Consider the following 23864-nt stretch of genomic DNA (forward strand, 5'->3'; position numbering starts at 1 on the left):
GAAAAGGACATTAAAAAACCCTTTCCCAAGATAAAAAGTTTGGAGAACCACCTTTTCATGCAAAACTTCTTCTTGAAGCCATCTGTCGAGTTCAGCCCTTAGAGGGGGGGGTCTACCAGAGCAGAACAGTATAACACCACAGAACAAGAACAGATTCACCTGCTTCCTTACCAAGTCCATAGAGATCTTAGTACATACCTTGGAAATAGATGAATGCACAAAAGAGGTACTAGGGTGAAGTTTACTTGCTATCCAATCTAGATGAGGCCTTTTCTTTTCTTGAGTCTCATCATCTTCATCACGAGCCCATTTCATCTCTTCACAATCTTCTGTGTCCCAGTCGCCCCAGCTTTGGGCCCTTTGCTCCCCTAGCTCCCCGTCATCTTGCATCCATTCTGCTTCCATGCCTACCTACAACAAACTTGCATGCGCGACGTATGTCACCCACGCACCACACTCTCCTTACCATGCAATGATATAACTCTACTTTCCCACTTCTCACTTGGAGATCTTTCCATATGTTGTAAGCAACTCTAAGTACATTTATGTGTTTATGTGCAAGTCCTAGCGTAAGGAAAAAAATGCATTTTAAGAACCTTAGTAATAATCTCAAATTGCAACCAGTAAGCGCACTCCAAAATTAAAAATTAAAGGTTCGGATTTTTGGAGAACAGGGCCTACAAAATTAAAGTCTGGGATTTGTGGAGAAAAGTGCTCGGAACTTCACGCTTATTGAAAGTGGAGATTGTCCAAGGTGACACTGGGTATACAGAGAGGGCTTGATCCATGTAAAGCTACAGCCAAGGCGCCTACAAATTTTCTGGTGTGTTTGTTGAGAGGGGGGCGTAGCTGCGGGTTAATGATGAGAGGTGGTTGCCATTGCTCTCTCATGAGTCTTACATTTTGGTGAAACTGGCTGCCCTTAATATTAGAAGGTATACAACTAGTATTGCAATCCTTAAGTGCCCGCTTCCTAAAGAGCAGTAGAGATGGGTTGAGAGCCTGATCGTTATCTGCAACAGTAGCTCTTCTGGAGTGCCCATTAGGTGAAAACCATTTGGCGTGCAGGAAGTCAAGCCTTCTCCAAGGGGGCAAAGGCATGCCCCGGCTCTCCAAAGACCTCTTGATCGCCTCGCTCATCACCCTTACCACCCTCTCTAATGCCCATGCACCGCCCACATATGCCTTGGGCACCATCTTCAGCAACTCCTGATACGCACAGGTCGGCCTTGCAATCTCGAACTGTGATCGAAATCTCAGGTCGATAAATACTCTCTCAGCGTTGGCTTGATCGCTACTCTTTTCCAGGATCACGTCCATGTATTCGTGCTCATCTAGTTTGGAAAACGGAAACCAAAGAAGGGTTAGGACGGGATTCTACAAAATAAGGTTTGGCTCTGTGTGTGTGTGTGTGTGTGTGTGTGTGTGTGTGTGTTTTGGACAGAGCGCACCTAGAGGAAAACCGCAACGGTTGTTGTCCCTCTTTGATTTGCAAATGCCTGCATTGTACCCCATTTCCCTAAGCTGCTCTAAAATTACCGACTGTCTCTGCTTGTGTAAGGTACATTTCATGTATTCGGCTTTTCTGGTTGCCCGCATGACTCCCCTGAGCAGTTCTGCATCTACTCTCACACTACGCAGAATCGCTTGGAGCTCCTGCATACAACATTGTAGGCCTAATTAGTAGTGGGCTTAATTTCTATAACATCACACAAAACGTTCAGCAACTAGGCGCTAATTAAGAAATTAAACTTACTTGGGTTAAGGGCTGGTGTTGCAGGGTATGACTCTCTGGGCTAGTAATTATGCGTTGAGGACTCAGATTAAGTGGGCGGTGCTGTACTGTAGGCTCCAAGTATTCCTCAACCAGAGACTTCAAACGCAATGAGTCTAGATCAGATACAGTACTCTGTCCAGATGTTTGAGAGTGGAGCTTGGAGCTATGACCAGAGATCGGATCTCTAGCAGAATGCTCTAAAGGGGATGGGCATGCAAGCATGGTGGGTGCGAAGGTGTAGGTAGATGAAGAGGGTGCGCTGCAGCATATAATTATATTTGCATGCCGCAGTGAGGAGGTAGGGTGTGGTGGAGTCCGGAGAGGATAAAATTGCAGCGTCAGCTAAATAGTGTGGCTGTGCGACACGTAGAAGGTGGCCGACGTGCGAAATTGCGATCGTGGCGCACGTGTCCATGGGGACGAACCAGAGCGAGGTTTCAAATGAGCACGCAAACTCGCCTGGGTAGTACAGCATCTGCTACAGCTACCCACTCCAAGTACAGCTCAAAACGCTTTGTAAGGTTTTGAAAGGTAATTCACTGCTGAGAAAAGAGAGACTTTTTTTTTTTAATGCAAAGAAATTATATTAAGTATCAAAAAAGATACAGCACCCTAAGGTGAACACTGGAGCTTATGGACTTTCCTAAGCAGTAGATCCACGGTAGCTTTAATCTTCCCTCTCTCCCTAGTCCTTGCACCCTAAGGTGAACACTGGAGCTTATGGACTTTCCTAAGCAGTAGATCCACGGTAGCTTTAATCTTCCCTCTCTCCCTAGTCCTTGCTAGTACAAGACCTTCTACCACTAGATTCCTTACTCTCCCTATGGAGCTATAGTCACAGCTGGATCCCCTGTGTAGTATAGCATTCCTAGATTCCCATATCCTGCTTAGTATCAAGCCTCTCAGTGTTTGCCACACTTGATATATGGCAGGGTTCATCCTGCCCTTGCATCCAATGACTGCTTGCTTCCAGTTGATCTTGTCAAGCACTCCACAGTCACTGAGGATTCTGCTGACTGCTGCCCACACAGGGTACACCTCCTTGCACTCCCAAAAAGCATGCCTCATAGATTCCTTATGGGTTTTGCACCTGGGACAGTAAGGGTTCCCCTGGCTCCACTTGCTGGTTATGCCCCTAACTGGTAGTTTCCTATTCAGTATTCTCCACAAGAGTAGGTCCAATCTGCCTGAGCCTGTAGAGCCCCATGTTTGCCTGGCTCTCTGCCTGCAATAATCCACTGTTAGAGTGCAGTTTTCCTTCTTCCAAGCAACAGCTATTCTCATAGCCCATTTCTGTCTAGACACCTTGGGTCTTATGCTTGGGAGGGACCAATACTTGATGCTAACCCTTGTGGTCACCATTGGGGAGGTGGGCCATTCCCTCCTGATATTGCTCAGTACATGAAGCATCAGTCTTTGCTCTTCATTGTTAAGTGCATTCCATCTACCAGCACAGGGATCAGCCATTGTTTAGTAGTAGAGCACCAAATGTCCTTGAACTTTGCCAAACCCTTTGCTTCCAGCCTTTTTGCTACTCTGGGGTTAGCTTCCACTGCTGGGACACCATTTTGCATTGCATCTTTGCAAAGCCAAATGCTCTGCTCAAGGGATGAGTCAAACCGGGAACCCATCCATACTGCCTCCTTAGTTAAACCGGGAACCCATCCATACTGCCTCCATACTGCCCATCCATACTGCCTCCATACTGCCTCCTTAGTTAAACCGGGAACCCATCCATACTGCCTCCTTAGTTATTGCTTTCCAGCTGTTTACTAGCTATCAAGGGAGGAGTTCCAGCCCTTTAGCTTGTCAGGGTGCATTAGCTTATCAATCCAGCTTGTATTGAGCCATTGGGAGCCTTTAAGTGAGGCCTGCTCAATTCTCCACTTAATAATCTGTGCCCAAGGTTGTGGGCTGTCCAGTTTGGGAATCCATTTGTTAAGCAGGCCTTGAGCCTTAGCTATGATATCACGGATCCCCCAGCCACCTTCCTCCCTAGGAGAGCATATCTGCTCCCATGAAATAAAGGACCAGGACCTCTTATCTGCAAAACTCCAGAGGAATTCTCTGAACTGCATTGCAAGCTTGTTCCAGTCATTACCTGAGAACTTCAGTAGTGTGGCAACATACACAGGAAGTGCCATGCGGATGTGCCTTAGTGCAATGATTCTGCCAGCCAAGTTGAGTCTTAAATGGGCCCTGGCTTTGATTTTCCCTCTGATTCTATCACTAAACCAGGTAAAACATTGGTGGGGAGTCAGCCCCAGCCCTATAGGGCAACCCAAATATCTGATAATCTTCCCAGGACCCAAGTCCTTCAACCCCAAAGAGGCCAAACAGTCAGCCCTATCAGAGAAGCTCAGTTTAACACACTCTGTTTTGTGAGGGGCAATTTTGGAGCCTGACACAGCACAGAAGTTGTCATATATTTGCATCAATCCCTTCATAGATTCTTCACTGCACTGCACTATGTTGGAGTTGTCATCTGCAAAGAGTTGAGTGGAGAAGCATCAGAGGCTTCAAGGTGCCCTTCTGAATCAGTTTGTCTACATTTCTCAACAGAGGGTCAGTTGCTAGGGAAAAGAGCAGGGGGGCCAATGGGCACCCTTGTCTCACAGATCTTGCTAGTTGAAAGCCATCAGACACATACCCATTGATCTGAATCTGTGCACATGCATTGCTGATTGACCATTCCAAGAAACTGCATACCAAAGCCCATTTTCTCCACAACTGCTAGTAGGTATTCCCAGCCTACCCTGTCACATAAGCCTTCTCTAAATCCATGTTGATCATTACATGTTCAACCCCTTGATCAGAAGCCCACTCCATGGCTGTGATTACATTTAGGATGGCTTCATGGATACTCCTCCCCTGAACAAACCCAAACTGCATAGGGTGAACTACTCTAGCCACAGTGGCTTTAATCCTGTATGCCATGGCTTTAGCCTGGTTTGATGGAGGGGGCCCATGGCATAGTATACACCAGGTTGCCTTTAAAAGCTGCAACTGTCCCAAGCACATAATCCCTCTGGGCTTCAGTCTCCATAATGGCCTGGAAGAAGCCTTTGCCTGCAAAGTGTGACTTACTGAGTCCAGCCCTGCCCCCATACACCTCTGCAAACCATCTTCTGAACTCATCCTCAGAGGGTGGTTTCCCCATAAAATACATGTATACCCCACAAGACATTGCTTTATGCAGCCCTGCAATTGCCTTCTCCACAGACAGTTCCACCTTGGTCTGGAAGACCTTCTTGCCTTCCCCATTCTTGGCAGATAGCTTTTCCATGTCCTGCACCATCTCTTGATACAAGGAGGCTTGGGTCTCCTCAGAGATACCCCCATACTGCAGCTTTTTTGCATAGGTCTGCTCCATATTACAGAAAGCCTGATCTAGACATGATCTCTTCCTGCTTGGTGCCTACCCACCCACGCTGTCCAGGGGACCGTCCCCGGAGCGCGCAGCTGAAACGTCGATCTCCACTTCACGCTGATGATTCCTGCTGGTTACCGGCCCACCTACTTTTCAACACTGGACTGTTCCTATCCTCTCTTATGCAGGCTATGTTACCTGAACCGATCCTTACAGTCGACAGTTGCAGCCCCTGCGCACAGTCGACCAATACCATAAACTTGCAGCAATCAGCTCTTACCTACTCGGCGATTTCCTGCACTTGACCCTGATTGCATATGCTTCAGGACATTCGAAAAGAGAGACTTGAAAGCTACGCTAAGACACAATGAGCCCACTGAAATGTATACTGAGGTAAGCTAAGCCAGTGCATGTAAATTTCCTAGATGAAATTGAGAAATCCTCGTTGGAATTCATGGTTGCTTGGGATAAAATTTGTACTCCCAATATTTGTATGATTTCAAATGATTTTCAAGTCGAAATCCCCATTAAACCTAAGCATTGCTTTTAATTTTAACTGTTGAAAAAAAATAAACCCGGTATTTGTATGATTTCAAGTGATTTAGTGATTTTAAAGTGAAAATCATGATTAAGCCTAAGCATTGCCTTTAATTTTAAAGGTTTTAAAAAACATTTTTTTCTAGCACTGAACTAACCTACTTTAGAAAACTTAATCGTGGTTTTTTTCGGAACAATAATAATTATATATTTATAAATACCAGGCCAAGGTCTTTTTAAACCATCACCACATTACTACTAATCCCAATCTCTATTGAGAAAATTAATGTGGCTTTCACGCACTAATTATGCAGGGGCTGGCTTCCCGTTGAAGCTTGAAAGGCGTTCCCCTCGAGGCTTGAAAGGTGGACAAAAAAACAAAAATGTAATAATAAGTGTATTTTTCAGAAAGTGTAGCTATTTTCTTTAAATTTCAAACTTGGGGAAATCTGTAGAGTAAATGTGTGTGTGATATATATATATATTAAAGTTTTCGTGAAAGCTACCTTGCTGCTTCCCAAGAGTTGGCAGACTTTGGAAATATCTAAGTACGTACTCGGCAAGAATTTTATAAAAATTGTTTTGTCTGCAAAAAAGATGCAACCTTTTTTTTTAGATATATTTCGGCTCAAAACCTTCTGTAAATTCTCAACAAAAACCTTAAACCTTTCAAAGCTCCCAAGCCGATCACATGCCACCTTCCGAAACTATCACGTGCGTATAAAAAATCAGTCATTGATGTGAAGGAACGGACGCGCGCCGACCATGGATTTTTTTAAGCGCACCCTGTGTACGACACAGTGTAATACACGCAAGCGCTTGTTCGTTGCATGTGCAGCTAGTCGTAAGCTCCTTCAAATTTCATACAATCATGTACTTACCATCCCAAATACAATATTACAATTTATATCATCACCCTTGTGTATATTATTTACTCTAGTGGGTACCTTGTATGTGTTGACCCACGTGTATAATTGGCTTGTCAAATATGCAAAGTGATGGTGGGGAAGAAAAAGTTGTCAAAGGTTTGGAAGTAGGATTCTGAACTTGATATTTTTCAAATCCTAGAGTAATAGGAGCCTAATTTTCCCGGCTCCCTCCCCCCCTCTCTCTCTTCCTAAAAACAAAATGAACATTTTATTAATTTAAATAGAAACAAAACATTAAGAAAAAAAAGAGGTCCCTATTTTCTATTTATTTAAAACAAAACGAACATTTAATCAAATACACATGTAAATATAGACAATATACATATATATATTTACATATGTGTATATGTATATATATTTACATATCTCTCTCTCTCCCTCTTAATATATATATATATATATATATATGTATATATATATATATATATATGCGTGTATGTGTGTGTGTGTGTGTGTATACATCCATACATACATATACATGCATATGTGTATGTTAAAACATCTTTATCTTTATTTTAAAAAACTCTCTCATTCCCCCCCTCTCTCTATTATATATATATATTATATTATATTATATAACCATATGTGTATAAATATATATACATGTGTCTGTGTGTGTAAACATACATACATACACACACACACACACACATACATACACACATACACACACATACATACATACATATATATATATATACATATATGTGTGTGTGTGTGTGCATGTAAGTGTGCATATTTGTGAATGTGCACGTGCGTGTGAGTGTGTGTGTGTTTTTCTATATGTGGATGTGTGTGTGCGTGGTGCAGTGTGTGCATGCAAATGTATGTGTTTATGTTGGCATACATATAGATCTATTTATATATGCATACCTATAAATGTGTGTGTGTGTGTATTATGTGTGTGTGTGTGTGTGTGTGTGTGTGTGTGCGCTCTCTCTCTCTCTCTCTCTCTCTCTCTCTCTCTCTCTCATGAGCCTATAGCATACATGTAAATGGGCCCATGTGTAAAACACTATAAATAGGGCCTTGGTGGGCACATGGATAGGACCTTTTGTCATTTTACTAATATTCCATTGTACCTTTGGCTCTTACTATATGGAGATTGGCTCCTACTATGGAGATGGCCATCTATGGTCAAGGCTCATGGCTAGCTTTCAATCCATCCTCTTGGTGAGAGGATAACACACTTAGGCCATTGTGTATCTTTGTCTTTGCTACATACACATATGGATTCTCTCTCTTGTTCATCTTTGGCTATGATGCTTAGAAATGCTAATTTCACGTGTAATGGATGCTAGAATTCATCTTTCATGTGTTTGATTTCATCTTTAACTCTAGATCCATTCCATTTGGTGTTAGAGCCTTGATTTTGATCCACTTTCAAGGTTTTTGGTGCATGAGATTGGTATTTCTTGATGGATTTCTGAAATTTTTGGGTTTCTTGAGTTTTTGGACTTAATCTTGATTAATTTTTTATTAATCGTGTAGGAATAGTGGGGTTCAGGCTTGCTTTCTTGGATTTTTAAGTGATTTTGGGGAGATTTATTTAATTTGGACCAAATTTTGGAGCCCTCGATCAAATTTTGGAACGGCTAGACCAAAATTGGGGAAAATTTGAATTAATCACCTGTTAATCACTATGTTAATGCGATTATGAGTTTGTGCTTCTTCCTCAATCTTTCCATCACCATTGCTCCTAATTCTTGCACCGTTTTGATCCAATTTTGTGGGGCTTTTGTTGAGCACACAGAGAGGATCATGGGGAGTACCAAATTGATGGGAGATTTCTAAAACTTTTTACACATTTTTTTTTCCTCTTCCTCATCTTCTTGCCAAAACCCTAGATCTTAACCTCCATTGCTCATGCACAAGGGTTGTTGAAGCATTAGTGCAAGAAACCCCCTCAGACGATATTTGCACAGAATTTGTAGCTCTTCAGAAGTTTGAAGGGACGATGGCGTTTTCGGTAGCATTCCAGTCCATTATGCACAGAATACATAGCCCTTGAGAGGCTTTGAAGGTGCCATAGCATTTTTGGCAGCATGGCTGTTTTCGGTAGCATTCCAGTCCATTATGCACAGAATACATAGCCCTTGAGAGGCTTTGAAGGTGCCATAGCATTTTTGGCAGCATGGCTGTTCGTTTTTGTCTTCTTCTCCCATTTTTCTATGGCGTTTTTGGTTGCTGCTACATTTTTGGCTGCCATAGCTACGAATCATGGCTTTCGTAGATCTGTTGTGGTGCAGCCATGTAGCTGCGCAGTTCAGTGTCGAGTTCGTGCATTGCTTCATCACACAATGACTGGAGAGAGAGACCGACGGGCTAACATTCATAGATCTTGCAGACGGCCATTGATCTTCGTTTTGCTACCATTTAAAGCTATTGCTTTAAAGCCATAGAAGGCTAGCATAAGATCCATTCCATTTGGTTGATGGGGCAGCTTGAGCAGCATTGCACTTGGCATCCACATTCATTTTGGTGATTTCTTGGATCTTTTTAGTGATGAGGGCTTTTAATTGGAGATTTTAGATGGCTTGAATTCTATCTACATCAAGCTTCATGTCAAGGGAATGCTTCATCAACTAGCTTTATGTGCATCAAGTGTGGTAAGAGGCCTTCCAAGTTTCCAATCAATTTCATTGAAGAATCAAGGATTGTCTTATTCATGCTATGGGATATGAGATGGTGTAGAGATGGCTCCTATGCTCTTGATGGTTATGATATATGGATGTGATTCTATGCATTGGAAGGGTTATGGAAGTCATGAATGAGCTCTTGGCACCAATCTTGCATTGATATGATATATATTCTCATATCTTTGAGTATTGCAAACGGGTATTGGATGCCATTGAGCCATTTATAGCCATCTCAATGCTATGAGGAGTCACATGGAATGTGGGCATGCATGAGAGATTGTGGATTGAGCTATTGATCTTGCTTACCCTCACATGCTATTGTTGTGGTGATTGGAGTTGAGTGGTTTTGTTGGATGGAGGGAAGATTCTTGGGATTTGATTGAAAAGCATGAGTCCATGCTCTTTGGTTGTAATAATGAATGAGTTGTAAAAGGGCATGAGTCATGCCATGTGGTTGTAAGTAATCTTCCTTGCTTTTACATTCAAGAAGCAAAGCACAGTACCACGTCACAATTATTAGAGAATCGGCCTGAGGGGAGCATGGCTTGAATCCACCGTGCCGTGAGTGCCGTGGTAAAGTGGTACGGTGGAGGATTAGGTACTTGGAGGTAAAGACATGGCCCCAGCTTGTGCCTAGAATCGGACTAGGTAGTACGAGGGTGGGAAGAGCTCGGCTAGGAGATTAGCAAGCTTCGACGCGCTTCATCGAAGACATTGGTACATGTATTGCGGTGATTCACTTAGGTAATGCATGGATTTGATGCCTATTTGATGAGGCAAACATTCGGGCAATGTATTGTGCAGTTTATGCAAGATGCCAAACCACCAATGAGTATTGATGCTGAAAATTTGATACTTAGGAGATTGAGATTTGGCTCCTAATACAAAGGAGACCATGCCAAAAAAAATTTCAAAATCCTATGCATGGTTGGAGTTATGGGCATTGGTGAGCACATTCTATGAGCTTTTTGGATGCCAATGGAGTATTGGATGCTTGAACAAGTGAATTGGGGCAAGCGGGAAGCCATTGGTCAATAAGAAAGACACTTGGGTAAGATTCTGCAGAATTGTCAAAACCCTAATTCAATCAAAATCCTTTAGAACTAAATTAAACGTGATTACACAAGACCTTAGTACTTCCTTAGACCTACCCAAAAAGCCCTTAACCTTTGAAATTGGATATTCCTTTAGGGTGGAAATTAGGGTTTTACTACGACTGATAAACCCTAATTCAGTCACATGGAGTGTCTCATAGATCTAATCACATAGGCTCGTGTAGAACTCATCAAGGGCTTCGATTTGAGCAAGAAAGTGTTGAATTCTAATTTCTCTAGCTCAAGATATAGCCAAAATACGATTTCAGCCTATAACCCTGAGAACCCTAAATACAGAGAGTAGTAGCACGCACACTTCAAATCTTTTGGGTCTTTGCATAGGGGTTTAGAGTATCTCATTATCTCTCTATCAAGCTATAGATATCTTTAATCCGACAACCCTACCCCCAAGCTATCGCCATTTTTTTAAAACCAGGGATTTTATGGCACCGAAACCCAGGGGAAGACCAAGGCGCAATGCATTGGCCTCCGCCCGAGGAAGTAGAAGGGGAGTAAGAAATGGAGCATGGCCTTTTGGATGTGCCGGAGGAAACATTTGGGCAAGCTTCAAGAGAAGTGGAGGAAGAAATGAATGTTGGGAGTGTCCCCAAGTTTACCCCACAATCCTCACACTCCGTCTCCAATGACACCCTCCTACAAATGCTAATGGAAATCAATGCAAAGATGGACACTATGGCTACAAAGGTGGAGTTCAATAATAAACTTGACACTATGGCTACAAGGATGGAAGCCTTGGAAGAGAAAGTCACTCGACCACCAACGAGTTATGTTTCATCCAATGGCGGTTATCCTTTACCAAATGAGGGACATGCTCTTTTGCTGGACAAAAATGAAGTAGTCAAATGGTATGAGAGGGAAAGCTAGAAAAGGATAGAGAGGTTCAATGAAAAATTGGGAAACAAGAGTCTCACAGAGGGCAAGTTAGTTTTAAGATATAACAACACTCTGGACATCACTTTTCACACCAATTTTAGGGTTAGATGGAAAGGGCCCCATGTGATACATTAAACCTTCTCCAATGGAAGCTACTAGATTAATGGTAGATTACATGCTACTAGAGTTAATGGACTTGGGTTGTTAAGGCCTTATCATATCAAGATGATGTGAAGTATAGAGGATGGTGGTTTAAGTGTTCCACCCTGGGGTTGGGGCAATATGCAAGGGGTATTTTGGTGATGCTCCGAAGAGGGATCAAAGCCCTAGAAAGAAGCCCTTGGTAGGTAAATATGAAGATTAGTATCTATGGGTAGCCCTTAGATCTTTATGGTCTGGTGTTTGATAGTAGATGACTGAGCTACATGTAGAGATGATGACTATGAATATACTACATGTAGCTCAGTACATGACATGGATTAAGTGATATAGTGGTATATTCAATCATCTATACTACATTTAGCTTAGATGATGATTGTGAATAGTCATGGCATATCCATGATGTAGGGGTGATGGAAATAAGTGAATGGATGTATGATGATGCTAAGAATAACTTACGGTTGTTCATGTGCATGTGGGTGAGGTATTGGTATGTACATCTCTTTATTCATTTTAGAGAAACTAGTTATACAAAATGACCTATGGTTGTTCATGTGCATGTGGGTGAGGTATTGGTATGTACATCTCTTTATTCATTTTAGAGAAACTAGTTATACAAAATGACCTATGTATCCACTATCAAACTAGATTTATAATTATTGAGGTACATCTCTCTCTCTCTATTCCAATGGTACAATTCTCTAACTATTGGTGGAATTATAACTTTACTGTAAAGTGCTGAAGCATAAGGTCTACTTCCTCGTTAAACTAGAGTGGGGTAAGATTCAAGGTTTCATCCAAAACTTAGGCTAACACAAGGCCTTCACAATCCATCTTTTTACAAGGCCTTCACAATCCATCTTTTTATAGAGAAGTATATTCTTAGATATTCTTTGATGAATCTTTAAGGGGATTTAAACCATGCTTTCATCATTTATATATTTCCATACCTTATCCCACACATTATCTAAATGTGGGATTCCTTTGGGGCTTCTTGAAAATAGGCCGTGGGGGTGGTGGACACTGGCCCATTCACAAACTTTCTTAACTACAACTCTGTCATAGTAGTTGAAGGTAACTTTATTAGGTCTACCTGGTTGGTTCTAGAATCCTTGAGAATATATTCTTCCATGGCTTGAACACATGATCACCGTGGTCTCATCCAATTTCCCCATAGCTAGACTGGCTCCTGATACCACCTATAATCCCCCCCACTGCGTTCCATGTGGCTCTCTTGCTTGGGATCTAGAAGGTTCATTCCTCCAAACCTAAAGGGTGAAATAAAAATAGTGTCAAATTATTAAAAGGAAATTATTTGGGCAGTGGAATTGAACATCTTAATCCTAAAAATAGTATATTGCTCCCATTGGGGAATGGGGAGGAGACTTGAGTCTAGATCCAACCTATCTAACCACCACTATATCACTTGATCCCAGGAGCAGGGAACTAGGTGGGCGAGCACAAGGAGATGATTTTTTAAATTAGAATTTCCTGTGTAAAGGTGGCCATTTAATTTATTGGGCACCACCTAAACATACTATAAAAAAAGAAGGTCATTTTTCTCAAAAGAAAGGGATATGGTCATAGCATCCCTTTCCCCCATGGGTTTTTTTTTGGAAGTTAATTCATGGAATTTTATATTCCCATGTTTCTCAATATTTTCTAATTCTCTACTTCCAGAACCAAGTTTTGAAGACCATATTCAACTTCTCGAGAAACTACTCCAAGATAAAGCAACAAAAGTGTCTCATCCTCATTGAATAACATCTTGTTGTTGGTAATGAAGTCCCTGGTCCTCCTTCTGGCGATGCATGTGGCGATGCATGCATCACCCAGATCATTAAGGATACTTTTTATGATCAACAAACTAAAAAGGATAGTAAGATTAGCCGTTGTACTTTTTATTTTACAAATTTGATGACTTGATGGAAATAAGGATAATGACAATTTAGAGAGTAGATTAATCTTATAGTGTATATTTACATACCTATGCTGATTCTTATGCAATGATGCTTATGTCTTGTAGTGCATTTTTATCCATATGCAATACTCAAGCTAATGAAAGAAATAGCAATTGGTTTATGCACTCGCATCTTGATAGCTTGCTTGTCTCATCTTTTTGTGTGGGTGCTTTTGCATATGTTCAAGTTTGCAATGTTTTATACATAATGTAGGGTTTTGAAAAAGTGATTTTATAGTTATTAACTAGCTTATTTTTATGGTTTCTACCTAGGTTGAGAGCGCTTGAATAAGAAGGCTTGCATCATACACATCGCCATACTTAATTATTGTGAGATATTTGGACCCTCTATTATGTTTTTTAAATCTTATTGACTGCCAAAAAGGGGCAAGAAGTTGTTGACATGGGTTTCTTTCTTGTCATATCCATAGTTCTTGCCTATGCACGCATAGTCACGGCCCTAAGGCTTGCATATGGCTTGCCTATACTTGATTAAGGTTTTCCTATACTACTTGCCTATGATTTCTTATGACTTGCATAGGCTTTCCCATGCTTGCATACACTACAACATGTCGAGGGCATAGCAGCATTTTCTAGTAGTGCTTTTTTTGTCAGGATGTCAGGGATTCCGTTCGTTGCTCTGCACAACAAAATTTCACTACTGAATAGTGCTATTAACAACGAAATTTCACTGCTTCACACCATTTATAACAACAAAATTCGAGTGTCGGCGGGTGGTGCCTTTAGCATCAAAATTTTGCTACTGCATTGTAATTTCGCTGGCTGAACAACGAAAATAGCAACGAAACTACGCTGCTATTTTCATTGCATGAAATTTCAGAGACTTTTTGGATGCTGAATTTTAAAAGTACATGTCACATACACACAGAAAATGACATATAGTTTAAAAAAAACATCCATTAAAACCCTTGGAGCCATGTTTCGAGCAAAAAAAAAAAAGATAGTTGAAAACTTTTGAGAAGCGAAACAATGTCAAGATCATGAATCTATCCCATCTTGTAATAAATCCATATGTGTTGCTTCATCAATGTCTATATCTATATCAATGTCTATAAAGAAGGGGTTTCATATCAATATCATTATCATTATCATAATCCAATGAAGCATTGTCATGATTGATAGTTGACTCATCATCTGATTGATGTTCCTCATGCTCTTCATTGGCCCCATCCAAAATGTTTTCTTCACCATCTTCTTCCAATGAGCCGATTTGAGGTAGTACGTGCACCTCATCTAGAGATTCGGCCTCCACATCTTGATCTTGAAAGATATGTTTTAAACGAGGGGAAACTTGTATAACATACCACCACTTTGGATCAATTCGATCAGCATGAAACACAACCTAATATCACAAAGCAAACGGGTTACACTTTTATTATACTACATCAAGATTTAATTTGGGATTGGTTGGGTTACTAACCTATTGATAGTGTTGAGGTAGTACGAAGGTATCTTTCTCTTAATTCCAAAACTTGGTGGAATCAATTTGAAAGAACCCATTTGGATGTTTCTTCATGGTTTCCTGAGCACCTCTATATATCACCTTGAACCATTTTACAACATCAAAGATGAATAGACTAAATTCTCTAAATACAATCTCGAAAATATCATGAATAGTTCCACAATACTCAAGATTATCCTCTATGACATTGGTATCATGTCTACTGGCTCGACTTTTTTGCTCAAAAGTACTGATGAGTAGCAAAAATAGCAGCGAAATATCGCTACTAAGCAGCGATATTTTTGTTGCTCAGCAGCGAGCCCATTGCAGCAAAAATATCAGTGTTTCTGAAAATGGCCTGACATCTTCCTACTCTTATAAAAACGCTGCTATTTTTCCTATCCATTCACATCATTTCACATCCATTCACATCCATTCAAATCCATTCACATCATTTCACATCCATTCACATCATTTCACATCCATTCAAATCCATTCACATCATTTCACATCCATTCAAATCCATTCACATCATTTCACATCATTTCAGATCCATTCACATCCATTCATATCATTTCACATCATTTCACAACATCGATTCACATCCATTCACATCGATTCACATCGATTTCACATCCATTCACATCATTTCACATCTAAGTGAATTATATTTATAATCATTTTCATAATTCATCTAGAAAATTTATGCATAGCCTTCTTTATTTTTCAGGCAAATGAATAATGCTCAAAACTCCACTTTTAGCATAAAATTTATTATGCATAAATTCATTCTCTAAAGATATAAATTTTTCCATAGCTTCCCCACATTTTCTAAGAAATGATAATACTCAAATTTTCACTTTTGATATAAAAGTTATCTATGCCTAAATTCCATTTTCCAATGATAAAGATTTTACCATAACTTTCCCATTATTTCTATGAAATGAGAATGCTTAAAATTTTACTTTTAGGATAAAAATTAATTATGCATAAAATTTATTTTTTTAATAATAAAATTTTTGCCATAGTTTTCCTACATTTTCTATGAAATGAAAATGCCCAAAAGTTCACTTTTAATATAAAAATTTGTTCATGCAAATCCTTCATTTTCTAATGATAAAATTTTGCTATAGTTTCCCCACATTTACTATGAAATGAGAATACTCAAAAGTTCACTTTTAGCATAAATTTTAATTTATGCAAAAACCTTCATTTTTTATTAATAAAATTTTGCTATAGTTTCCCCGTATTTACTATGAAATGATAATGCTACAAATTTCACTTTTAATATAAAATTTAGTTTATGCATAAACCAAGGCTTAAACATAAACATTAATTCATCATAATCAAGAAAAGCATGGTTTTAACACTAGTTCTGTAATTGGACACTAAAGTGTCCTGAAAGTTAGCATTTTTCTTGAATTTTTGTAGGCAATCTATTAAGAGTTTTGAAATGTTTAACATCCACAGATGTTCCTCAAGACCCCAAAAAAAATTGAGATTTTTTAAATTGCACTTTTCTTAGCTTTTGCAAGGTAATATTTTAATTTTCTTAGACACATGCTGATAAAACGCATGATTTTTGCTGTTTTCAAAATAGTAGTAATTTGTACATAACTTTTAGAAGGGACATAGTTTGATCATGAAACTTGGCTTGATGGAAAGTCCATAATGTAAACTAAATCTTGGAATCATCAAACGATAATTATTGGATAAATTTTTGACTCGCTAATATTGAAATGATGTTTTTTATACAGGTGGAGCATGAATTTTTCTCCTTCCATATGCAAGCTAATAATGTAAAACTTGAGGTGCACCCATGTTATATAGGATAAATACTACTTTGTTTTGAATTTTCCAAAACTTTAGAGCCACTTTTTGGGCCTCTTCTCATACATGGCCTTTTGCGCAACCTGTTTTTAATACGTAAAATGTCTAATTATGAGCCTAATTTTGATTTTCATCAAAGGGGAAAGCTGTGTAAGTGCATTATTTGTTGTAACTATAGGTGTAGACTACTTGTGCAAGCATAGTTATGATTAGTTTTTGAAAAAAGATGATCAAATTTTGTATTTTTATTTTTTACAGTTTTTTTAGAACTAGGCGATAAGGACCTACTTAAGTGGAGGCTAAGTTAGTGTCATACACATCAAATTATGGCTTATTTATCTCATCTCAAGCATGAAAACCAATAATCAACATTCTCATTGATAGGGCTACAATTTTTTTTAGTGGCATGATTGAGTTTTGATAATATGCGTTACTTTTGCTGATTTTATACAACTTTTTTGAAAAAAATTCTAGTTCTACCTCCTTGGACTGATGTATGCTATCAAAATATCTTGAAAAAAATGCTATTGATATCATTGGATTTTTTTGAGAGAATGATGCTTGCATATTTGAAAAAATCCTGAAAAATCCTGAAAAATGTTCATTTTCAAAACATATGCTACTTTGTTGCTTATGTACTTCCAAATAAAAAGGCATTTTATATGTTTAGCATTTTTTACATAAGCATAGGGTTATGTTCTACATGCCCAATGAAGCATTTTGGTTTTTAAAGCCTACATTAGGAGTTTGATTTTTTTTCGCAACCCCCAAAAAAGGACACTCAAGTGTCCTGTTTTGGTACCAAACTAGTGTTAAGAGAAAAACCACAAAATAAAAATGCTTCCCAAAAACGAGGGAGGTTGGGAAGAGATTACCATTGAAAAAGAGAGGATGAAAAAGAGAGGAAAACATCATTGATTTAGGCTTACCCTTGGTTTGCTTGATTATTTAGGGAAATGTGAAGCCCTCAAAGAAGAAACTTGGCCACAAAGTAAAAGAGGGTAATCTCCAAGAGAAGAGGATGAATGAAGCTCCAAAGCTTCACAATAATAGAAATATAATAAACTGAAAATTACACTAGCATATAGGTACTTCAATATGAAAATACAAAGGAATGGGGGTCTATTTATAGGTGAGGGAGGCCACCAACTAAGTCCAACTAGAATCTAGAGGCTTCCAGCTCTAGTTTGATCCATTTTGGACAAGTTTAGAGTAGTTTGGCTCACTTTTTTTATTTGGTTTGAAGGAGGAGAGGGGAGAGATGAAATATCTCACTTTTTTGAATTAAAAAATACCCTCTTGATGTGATTTCTAGGCACCTCCTTCATGAGCCCTTCTCCCCCTTCTAAGGTGCCAAAAATTCCATTTTTTAACTAAAAAATCCTAATTTTTTACTAATAAACCATGTACTAGTCAACTCTTCATCTTATGTGAGAATTTACTCATTTTTGGTAAATATTCTTATATTCTTTGCCTTTTTCTCATCCCAACACTTAGAGTAACCTTATTGGCCCTTCTTGACACTCTTTGGACCTTAGTAAGATTTTTTTTAAAATTTTATACCCCTAGGCCAAGATGTCTAATTCACATATGCAATTAATTTCTAATGCACATTGGAAAACTCTTTTTAAGATTCTATTTCAAGGGATCTCTTCTTATTGACTAGGAAAAAATTTATCCAAAAATATTTCAAAACTGTATTATCTCTCTCTAGACCAAAATAGGATAAAATAATATTTTCTTGCATTCAAAATTAGGGGATGATTACAGAGACTGACGAGGAGATTCTTACACCTTTACATCTCAAAATATGGAGCGAGGAATCTTACATAGACCCTCATTCTGTTGTAGTGATAGGCTTGCAACATAAGGCCCATCATAGGGCTTGCATAAGGCCCATTTTACGGCTTTCCTATGCTCTCCCATTTTACGGCTTTCCTATGCTCTCCCATGGCTTGCATAAGCTTGCCCATGCTTGCATATGGCTTACCGGCCTACATAGGCTTTCATAAGGCCCGTCTCATAAGGCTTGCCCATGGCATCCATAATATGGGCATAGAAGCATACACAATGTCCATAAGCATAGACATACATTCCCTCCTATGCATGGATTGCCCTCCATGCATGCGGGTGGTTGCAAGATGAGGTTTCATGTAGTGGGCACCCTTGGCTTTAGCTTGAAAACATGCATTTTTTCAAGAAGAATAGCCAATCTCTCCTAGTTAGCCAAGGAGTTTCACTTCAAGGTCTTCTAATGAAACATCATATGCAAAGTTGAGCACCTAAAACTATAATCTGAACGCATATCCATAATTGCAAACCCCCTTTTCTTTGGGAACCAAAATTGTATACAAGCCCTGTTAGAGGTTTAGACAAGTACAATGATAAAAGTACAATGAATGTGAGTAAATTGCCTATAACTTTTACATTATTACTCATATGATGTTCCCACTTTGCATATCACAATACAAATAACATAGAGCTTAACTTGATTTATTGAGTATTTTTTGATGTGTTCTACTATTTTCTATATTATTCAAAGGCATTAGAGTTGTTAAAAAAATATACTATTTTGTTCTCCCACCACATCTACCATTTAAAATGCTCAAATTGTATGGATCTAGTCATGATTAGATTGGGGAAGATTAGTAGAATGTGGGTAAAAGGTAAAATTACAAATCCAACGGTTGGAGTTTTGTAGATTTACTTTGGAAAATTTGTTATGACTGTTAAAGGCCCATTAATCAATTGTAATTTAATTCTAGAAAATCAAATATTGAATCTTTCAATCTATAAACTCTAGGGATCAATATGCTTGTTGCCATGATTTTTTAAAAAAAATTTGGCTTAATTTGAGTATGGGAAGGTCCATTTTCAATCCTCCCAAGTGAAAAATTCCCATATTGTGTCCACTCTCCCCTTTTCAAGTCTAAAACCAATCCGAGTTAGGTTTGGAAATCTAGGCTTGGTAAACTTCAAAGCCTAGATATCATTTCATGTGTGAGGCTTGGGTAAGCACAAATCTTATATATGCATGCCACTTTATGTCCACATTAGCTTCGAGAGGATCCACATAAGCATCTTTCCACCTCACCTTGCCACCTCCACCCTCCATGTCAGCATGGTTAACCTAGTTGACTCCCCACCTCATCATCCTAGTCATCATTAATGCCACATCTTCTTGCCACCTCGCACTTGGTGACATGACATGCCACATCAGCCATAATAGTGCCACATGTCAAGAGAATGCCACGTGTCATGCATGCATGTGACACATGGCACCCCCTTCCCACCTCCCCATTTTTTTTCAAAAACATATTTTTAAAAAAGTTAATTTAGTAATTTAGAGAAATAGAATATAAAATTTTAAATAATAAAATATATATAACTTATTAATATAAAAAATTTTAAAATCACTAATTTTAAAGGATTATATTTTGGAATTAGAGCAATAATACTATTTTTAAAGTTCATGTTATTCAATTTAAAAAAATAAATTTTTAAATTTAATATTTCTTGAAAATATTTTATGTAGGATAAATCTTTAAATAAAATTTTAAAAAATATATATTATAAAAGAAAATATAGTTATATAATTATAAAATAAAAGATATATTTATATATCCAGTAATGATAAATATTTAGACTTGTTAATAAATATTATTAATAATATTAATTTTTAAGTGGATAATAGTTTATCTTTATGTTTATCTTAATTATCCAATTAATCTTAGATAGAAAATCCAATGAGATTTGAAGTGAAAAACCTATTTTTCCTATATAATCACACATCTCTAGTACTATCCCACACTTATCTCTAGTACTATCCCATCATTGAGCCTTCATAAATTTTACTCTCTTAGCTTCCTTGAGAATGGGTTCTCAAAGTCGTAGTTGTCGGAAACGTGATAGGACTAGACTTCCCCCCATCCACCAAGTTCACAACGACAAGGAGGAGAGGAAAAGGGTAGCTCGTGATAGGACTAGACTTTCCCCCATCCACCAAGTTCACGCGAGGAGAAGAGGAAAAGGGTAGCTCGTGAGAGAAAAAGAGAGTGGAGAGCAAGTCAACAAGCAACACCTTCCGTTGGCAATGATCCAAGCCTTGCTCCTCATCTTCCACTTCCTCTCCCTCCGCCCTCTTCCCCCCCACTACCCCTTATTTTAGATAATCCACATGAACCCGCCCTTCCTGAGCCCCCTTCTCTTCCACAAGAACCCACTCCCCTCCTTTGGGTGCCCATCATGTGGATAGGAAAGAACTATCAAAGTCAGGGGTGCATCGTCGTGTCCATGCAATCTTCCATTTTCCTATTTCAAAGACCTCACGCCTTCATCTCACAGGCATGCGTGCTTGATGCTTTGATCGATCTGCCCAACATGGCTAAATGCAAGGCGCTTTCCGACATTGGAGGTTAAAGAGAGAGGAGAGCTGGCATGGCGGTGCCCATCATGTGGATAGGAAAGAACTATCAAAGTCAGGGGTGCATCGTCGTGTCCATGCAATCTTCCATTTTCCTATTTCAAAGACCTCACGCCTTCATCTCACAGGCATGCGTGCTTGATGCTTTGATCGATCTGCCCAACATGGCTAAATGCAAGGCGCTTTCCGACATTGGAGGTTAAAGAGAGAGGAGAGCTGGCATGGCGGTGCTACAAAGTGTTCGTCGTTCCTATACAGTTAACAAGAAGAGGAACTCTGCGGACGCTTTGGCTGCTCGACGGGCTATTGTGGCAGCCTAAGTAGCTCCCAAATGAAGGGTAAGGTGAGTGCCACATCTCGCATCCTTTCCATAGCACCACACGCACTTAGAGTTTGGTCTATTAGACGACAAAGTTTAGATGCCATTGTGGTTGGTGCTTTGTGGGCAAGTAGTGGTGTGTAGCTAGGCATGATTGCCTACTAAATGAAACCACGAGAGCCTTGATAGAAAGTTTTTGGGAGAAGAATTGTCGTGTCTCGCCAGTTTTGCATAAGAGAGTGACAAGAGGAGTGTTCATTGAGCACAATGCTTGCTTTCTTGAAATGACCCAAACATAGTTGTATTTTCAGCTGAGTTTTCTCATTACCATCCTAGAGAATATGAAACGGTAGAATTTTTTCTCACAAAGTATTTACTTATTCATTTACCAATATTCATGGGATTTAAACATAAGATTAAAGAGAACTCTTATTTTGATATAAAAATTTTGTATGCATCTTTTTATGCATAAAATACAACTTCTATGGAAATAATACTTTTATATAAAAGAACATCCTTTTATGCATCTATTTATATAAAAGAAAATCTTTTTATGCATCTATTTATGTAAAAGAAAATCCTTTTATGCATCTATTTATGTAAAAACATCAATTTTGATGAAAGTAACACTTCTATAATAATAAAAATCTTTTGTGCATAAAAATCAATATTGGTGAAAGTAACACTTTTATAATTAAAAAAATCTTTTATGCATTATTTTATGCATAAAAGAATCAATATTGATGAAAGTAACACTTTTATAATAAAAAGAATATTTCCAATATGCGTCTTTCTATGCATAGAACTTAATTCTAATGAAAATCACACTTTTATAATTAAAAAAATATCCAATATGCATCTTTCTATATGCATAGAATTTAAATCTAATGAAAATCACTCTTTTATAATAAAAAAATAACCAATATACAGCTTTCTATGCATAGATGTTAAAACTAATGAAAATCACTCTTTTATAATAAAAAAAATAACCAATATGCATCTTTCTATGCATAGAATTTAAATCTAATGAAAATCACTCTTTTATAATAAAAAAATAACCAATATGCATCTTTCTATGTATAGAATGAAGATAACACTTTTAGAATACACAAATGGTTGGGGAATACTCTTTTTGAATAACAAAAGATAAAACTTATTTCACAAAATTTAACAAAATTTCGCCATAACCTCCTTTGTATGGCTGACCATTTTTTAATTTTTTCTATCCTCAAGTTACTTAAAAATTATTCCAAATGGTTTAAAGCATTCTAAACTAATCAAATTTCACTTTTAAAAGAGAAACAATATGAAAAGTTTAATTCTAACAATTTGATTACTTATCTAGTATAAAGAAAGGCTGAATTTAAGAATGAAGAGAAGTTTCGCCTTTCCAACAAGGCATAACATTATTTTTTTCATTTCAAAGAAAACAAAAATTAGAAAACCATTAAAAAGAAAAAGTAGGATTTCTAGCTTACTTGAATGTGTGTGAGCTTTCCTTTGGCTTGATGGTTTGAGGGATCTACTCTTGTTTGCAACAAGAGTGGCCACCAATTCTTTTGAAGAGAGAAAGGTCAAAAACTAATGAATTATCAATAAATTCACTGTTTTTGGCTCTGGGGTGAAGTAGAGTAACAGTGCATAAAACACTATCTCAAATGATCGTTCCCTAGAAAAATGAGAAGTTGAGGGTCTATGTGGATTACAGGAAGCTGAGTGCCACCAAAAATCTCAAATCCTTTCCCTTTGTTGTTCACAAACTCTCTGCTAGTAGATGTTGTAGATGGCCATGAGATGTACTCATTCTTGGATGGATTCACTGGCTATAATCAAGTCCAAGTGGCACTAGAAGATCGAGAAAAGACGACCTTTATCATTGAATGGGGAGCCTTTGCATTGAATGGGGAGCCTTTGCATCCAATGTCATGACCTTTGCATCCAATGTCATGACCTTTGAGCTCAAGAATGCTCCTGTCACATTCTAGGGGATGGTTCAGGAGATTCTTGTTGCATTTTCCACCAACTTCACGTGTGTGTTCATTAGTGATTTCAGTGTCTTCGAGAAATCATCCTAACATTTGACACACCTATAGCAGCAGTAGCTATGCTTGGCCAAATGTTGAGTTTCCAAACTAAGCTTGAATCCCGCTAAATGTGCCTTTGTCGTCCAAATTGGTATGCTCCTTGGCCACATTATATCTCAGGAAGGCATTACCGTAGAACCAGCCAAGGTGGAAGTAATCTGGAAAGCTCCGATTCTAACTAGTGTGAAGGAGCTGAGATGGCATAGCCCTCCGATATCTTTCCCATGCAATAGTCCCATTGAAGCAACAAATAGCCCATATAAAAATGCCATTGATCCACCAGTTGAGGCAAGCCAACCTCAATTGGATGGAGAAATGTGACATTGCATTTCGGCACCTCAAGCTAATGTTGTCTCTGGAGCACCTGTAGTTCAAGCCCTTAATTGG

General features: G+C 38.5%; 2 protein-coding genes across 2 annotated transcripts; both read right to left on the reverse strand.

Annotated features, from left to right (window-relative positions):
* Window positions 1-643: 643 nt before the first annotated feature.
* LOC147603276 (uncharacterized) lies at window positions 644-2051 on the reverse strand. The gene is made up of 3 exons (XM_086796553.1): window positions 1757-2051; window positions 1452-1656; window positions 644-1334 (listed from the first exon to the last, which is right to left on the reverse strand). Exons 1-3 carry the CDS (start codon window positions 1997-1999, stop codon window positions 730-732), a joined length of 1053 nt encoding a protein of 350 aa, XP_086652679.1. The 5' UTR covers window positions 2000-2051; the 3' UTR covers window positions 644-729.
* A 1498-nt stretch (window positions 2052-3549) lies between these two features.
* LOC147603277 (uncharacterized) lies at window positions 3550-4714 on the reverse strand. Its single transcript, XM_086796722.1, has 3 exons — window positions 4533-4714; window positions 4428-4441; window positions 3550-4262 (listed from the first exon to the last, which is right to left on the reverse strand). The coding sequence occupies exons 1-3, from the start codon at window positions 4712-4714 to the stop codon at window positions 3550-3552; spliced, it is 909 nt and encodes a 302-aa protein (XP_086652848.1).
* Between the last annotated feature and the right edge of the window lie 19150 nt (window positions 4715-23864).

The sequence above is a fragment of the Cibotium barometz genome, chromosome 64 (assembly GCF_041138505.1).
Source record: "Cibotium barometz isolate CiBa-2024 chromosome 64, ASM4113850v1, whole genome shotgun sequence".
Taxonomy (NCBI): domain Eukaryota; kingdom Viridiplantae; phylum Streptophyta; class Polypodiopsida; order Cyatheales; family Cibotiaceae; genus Cibotium; species Cibotium barometz.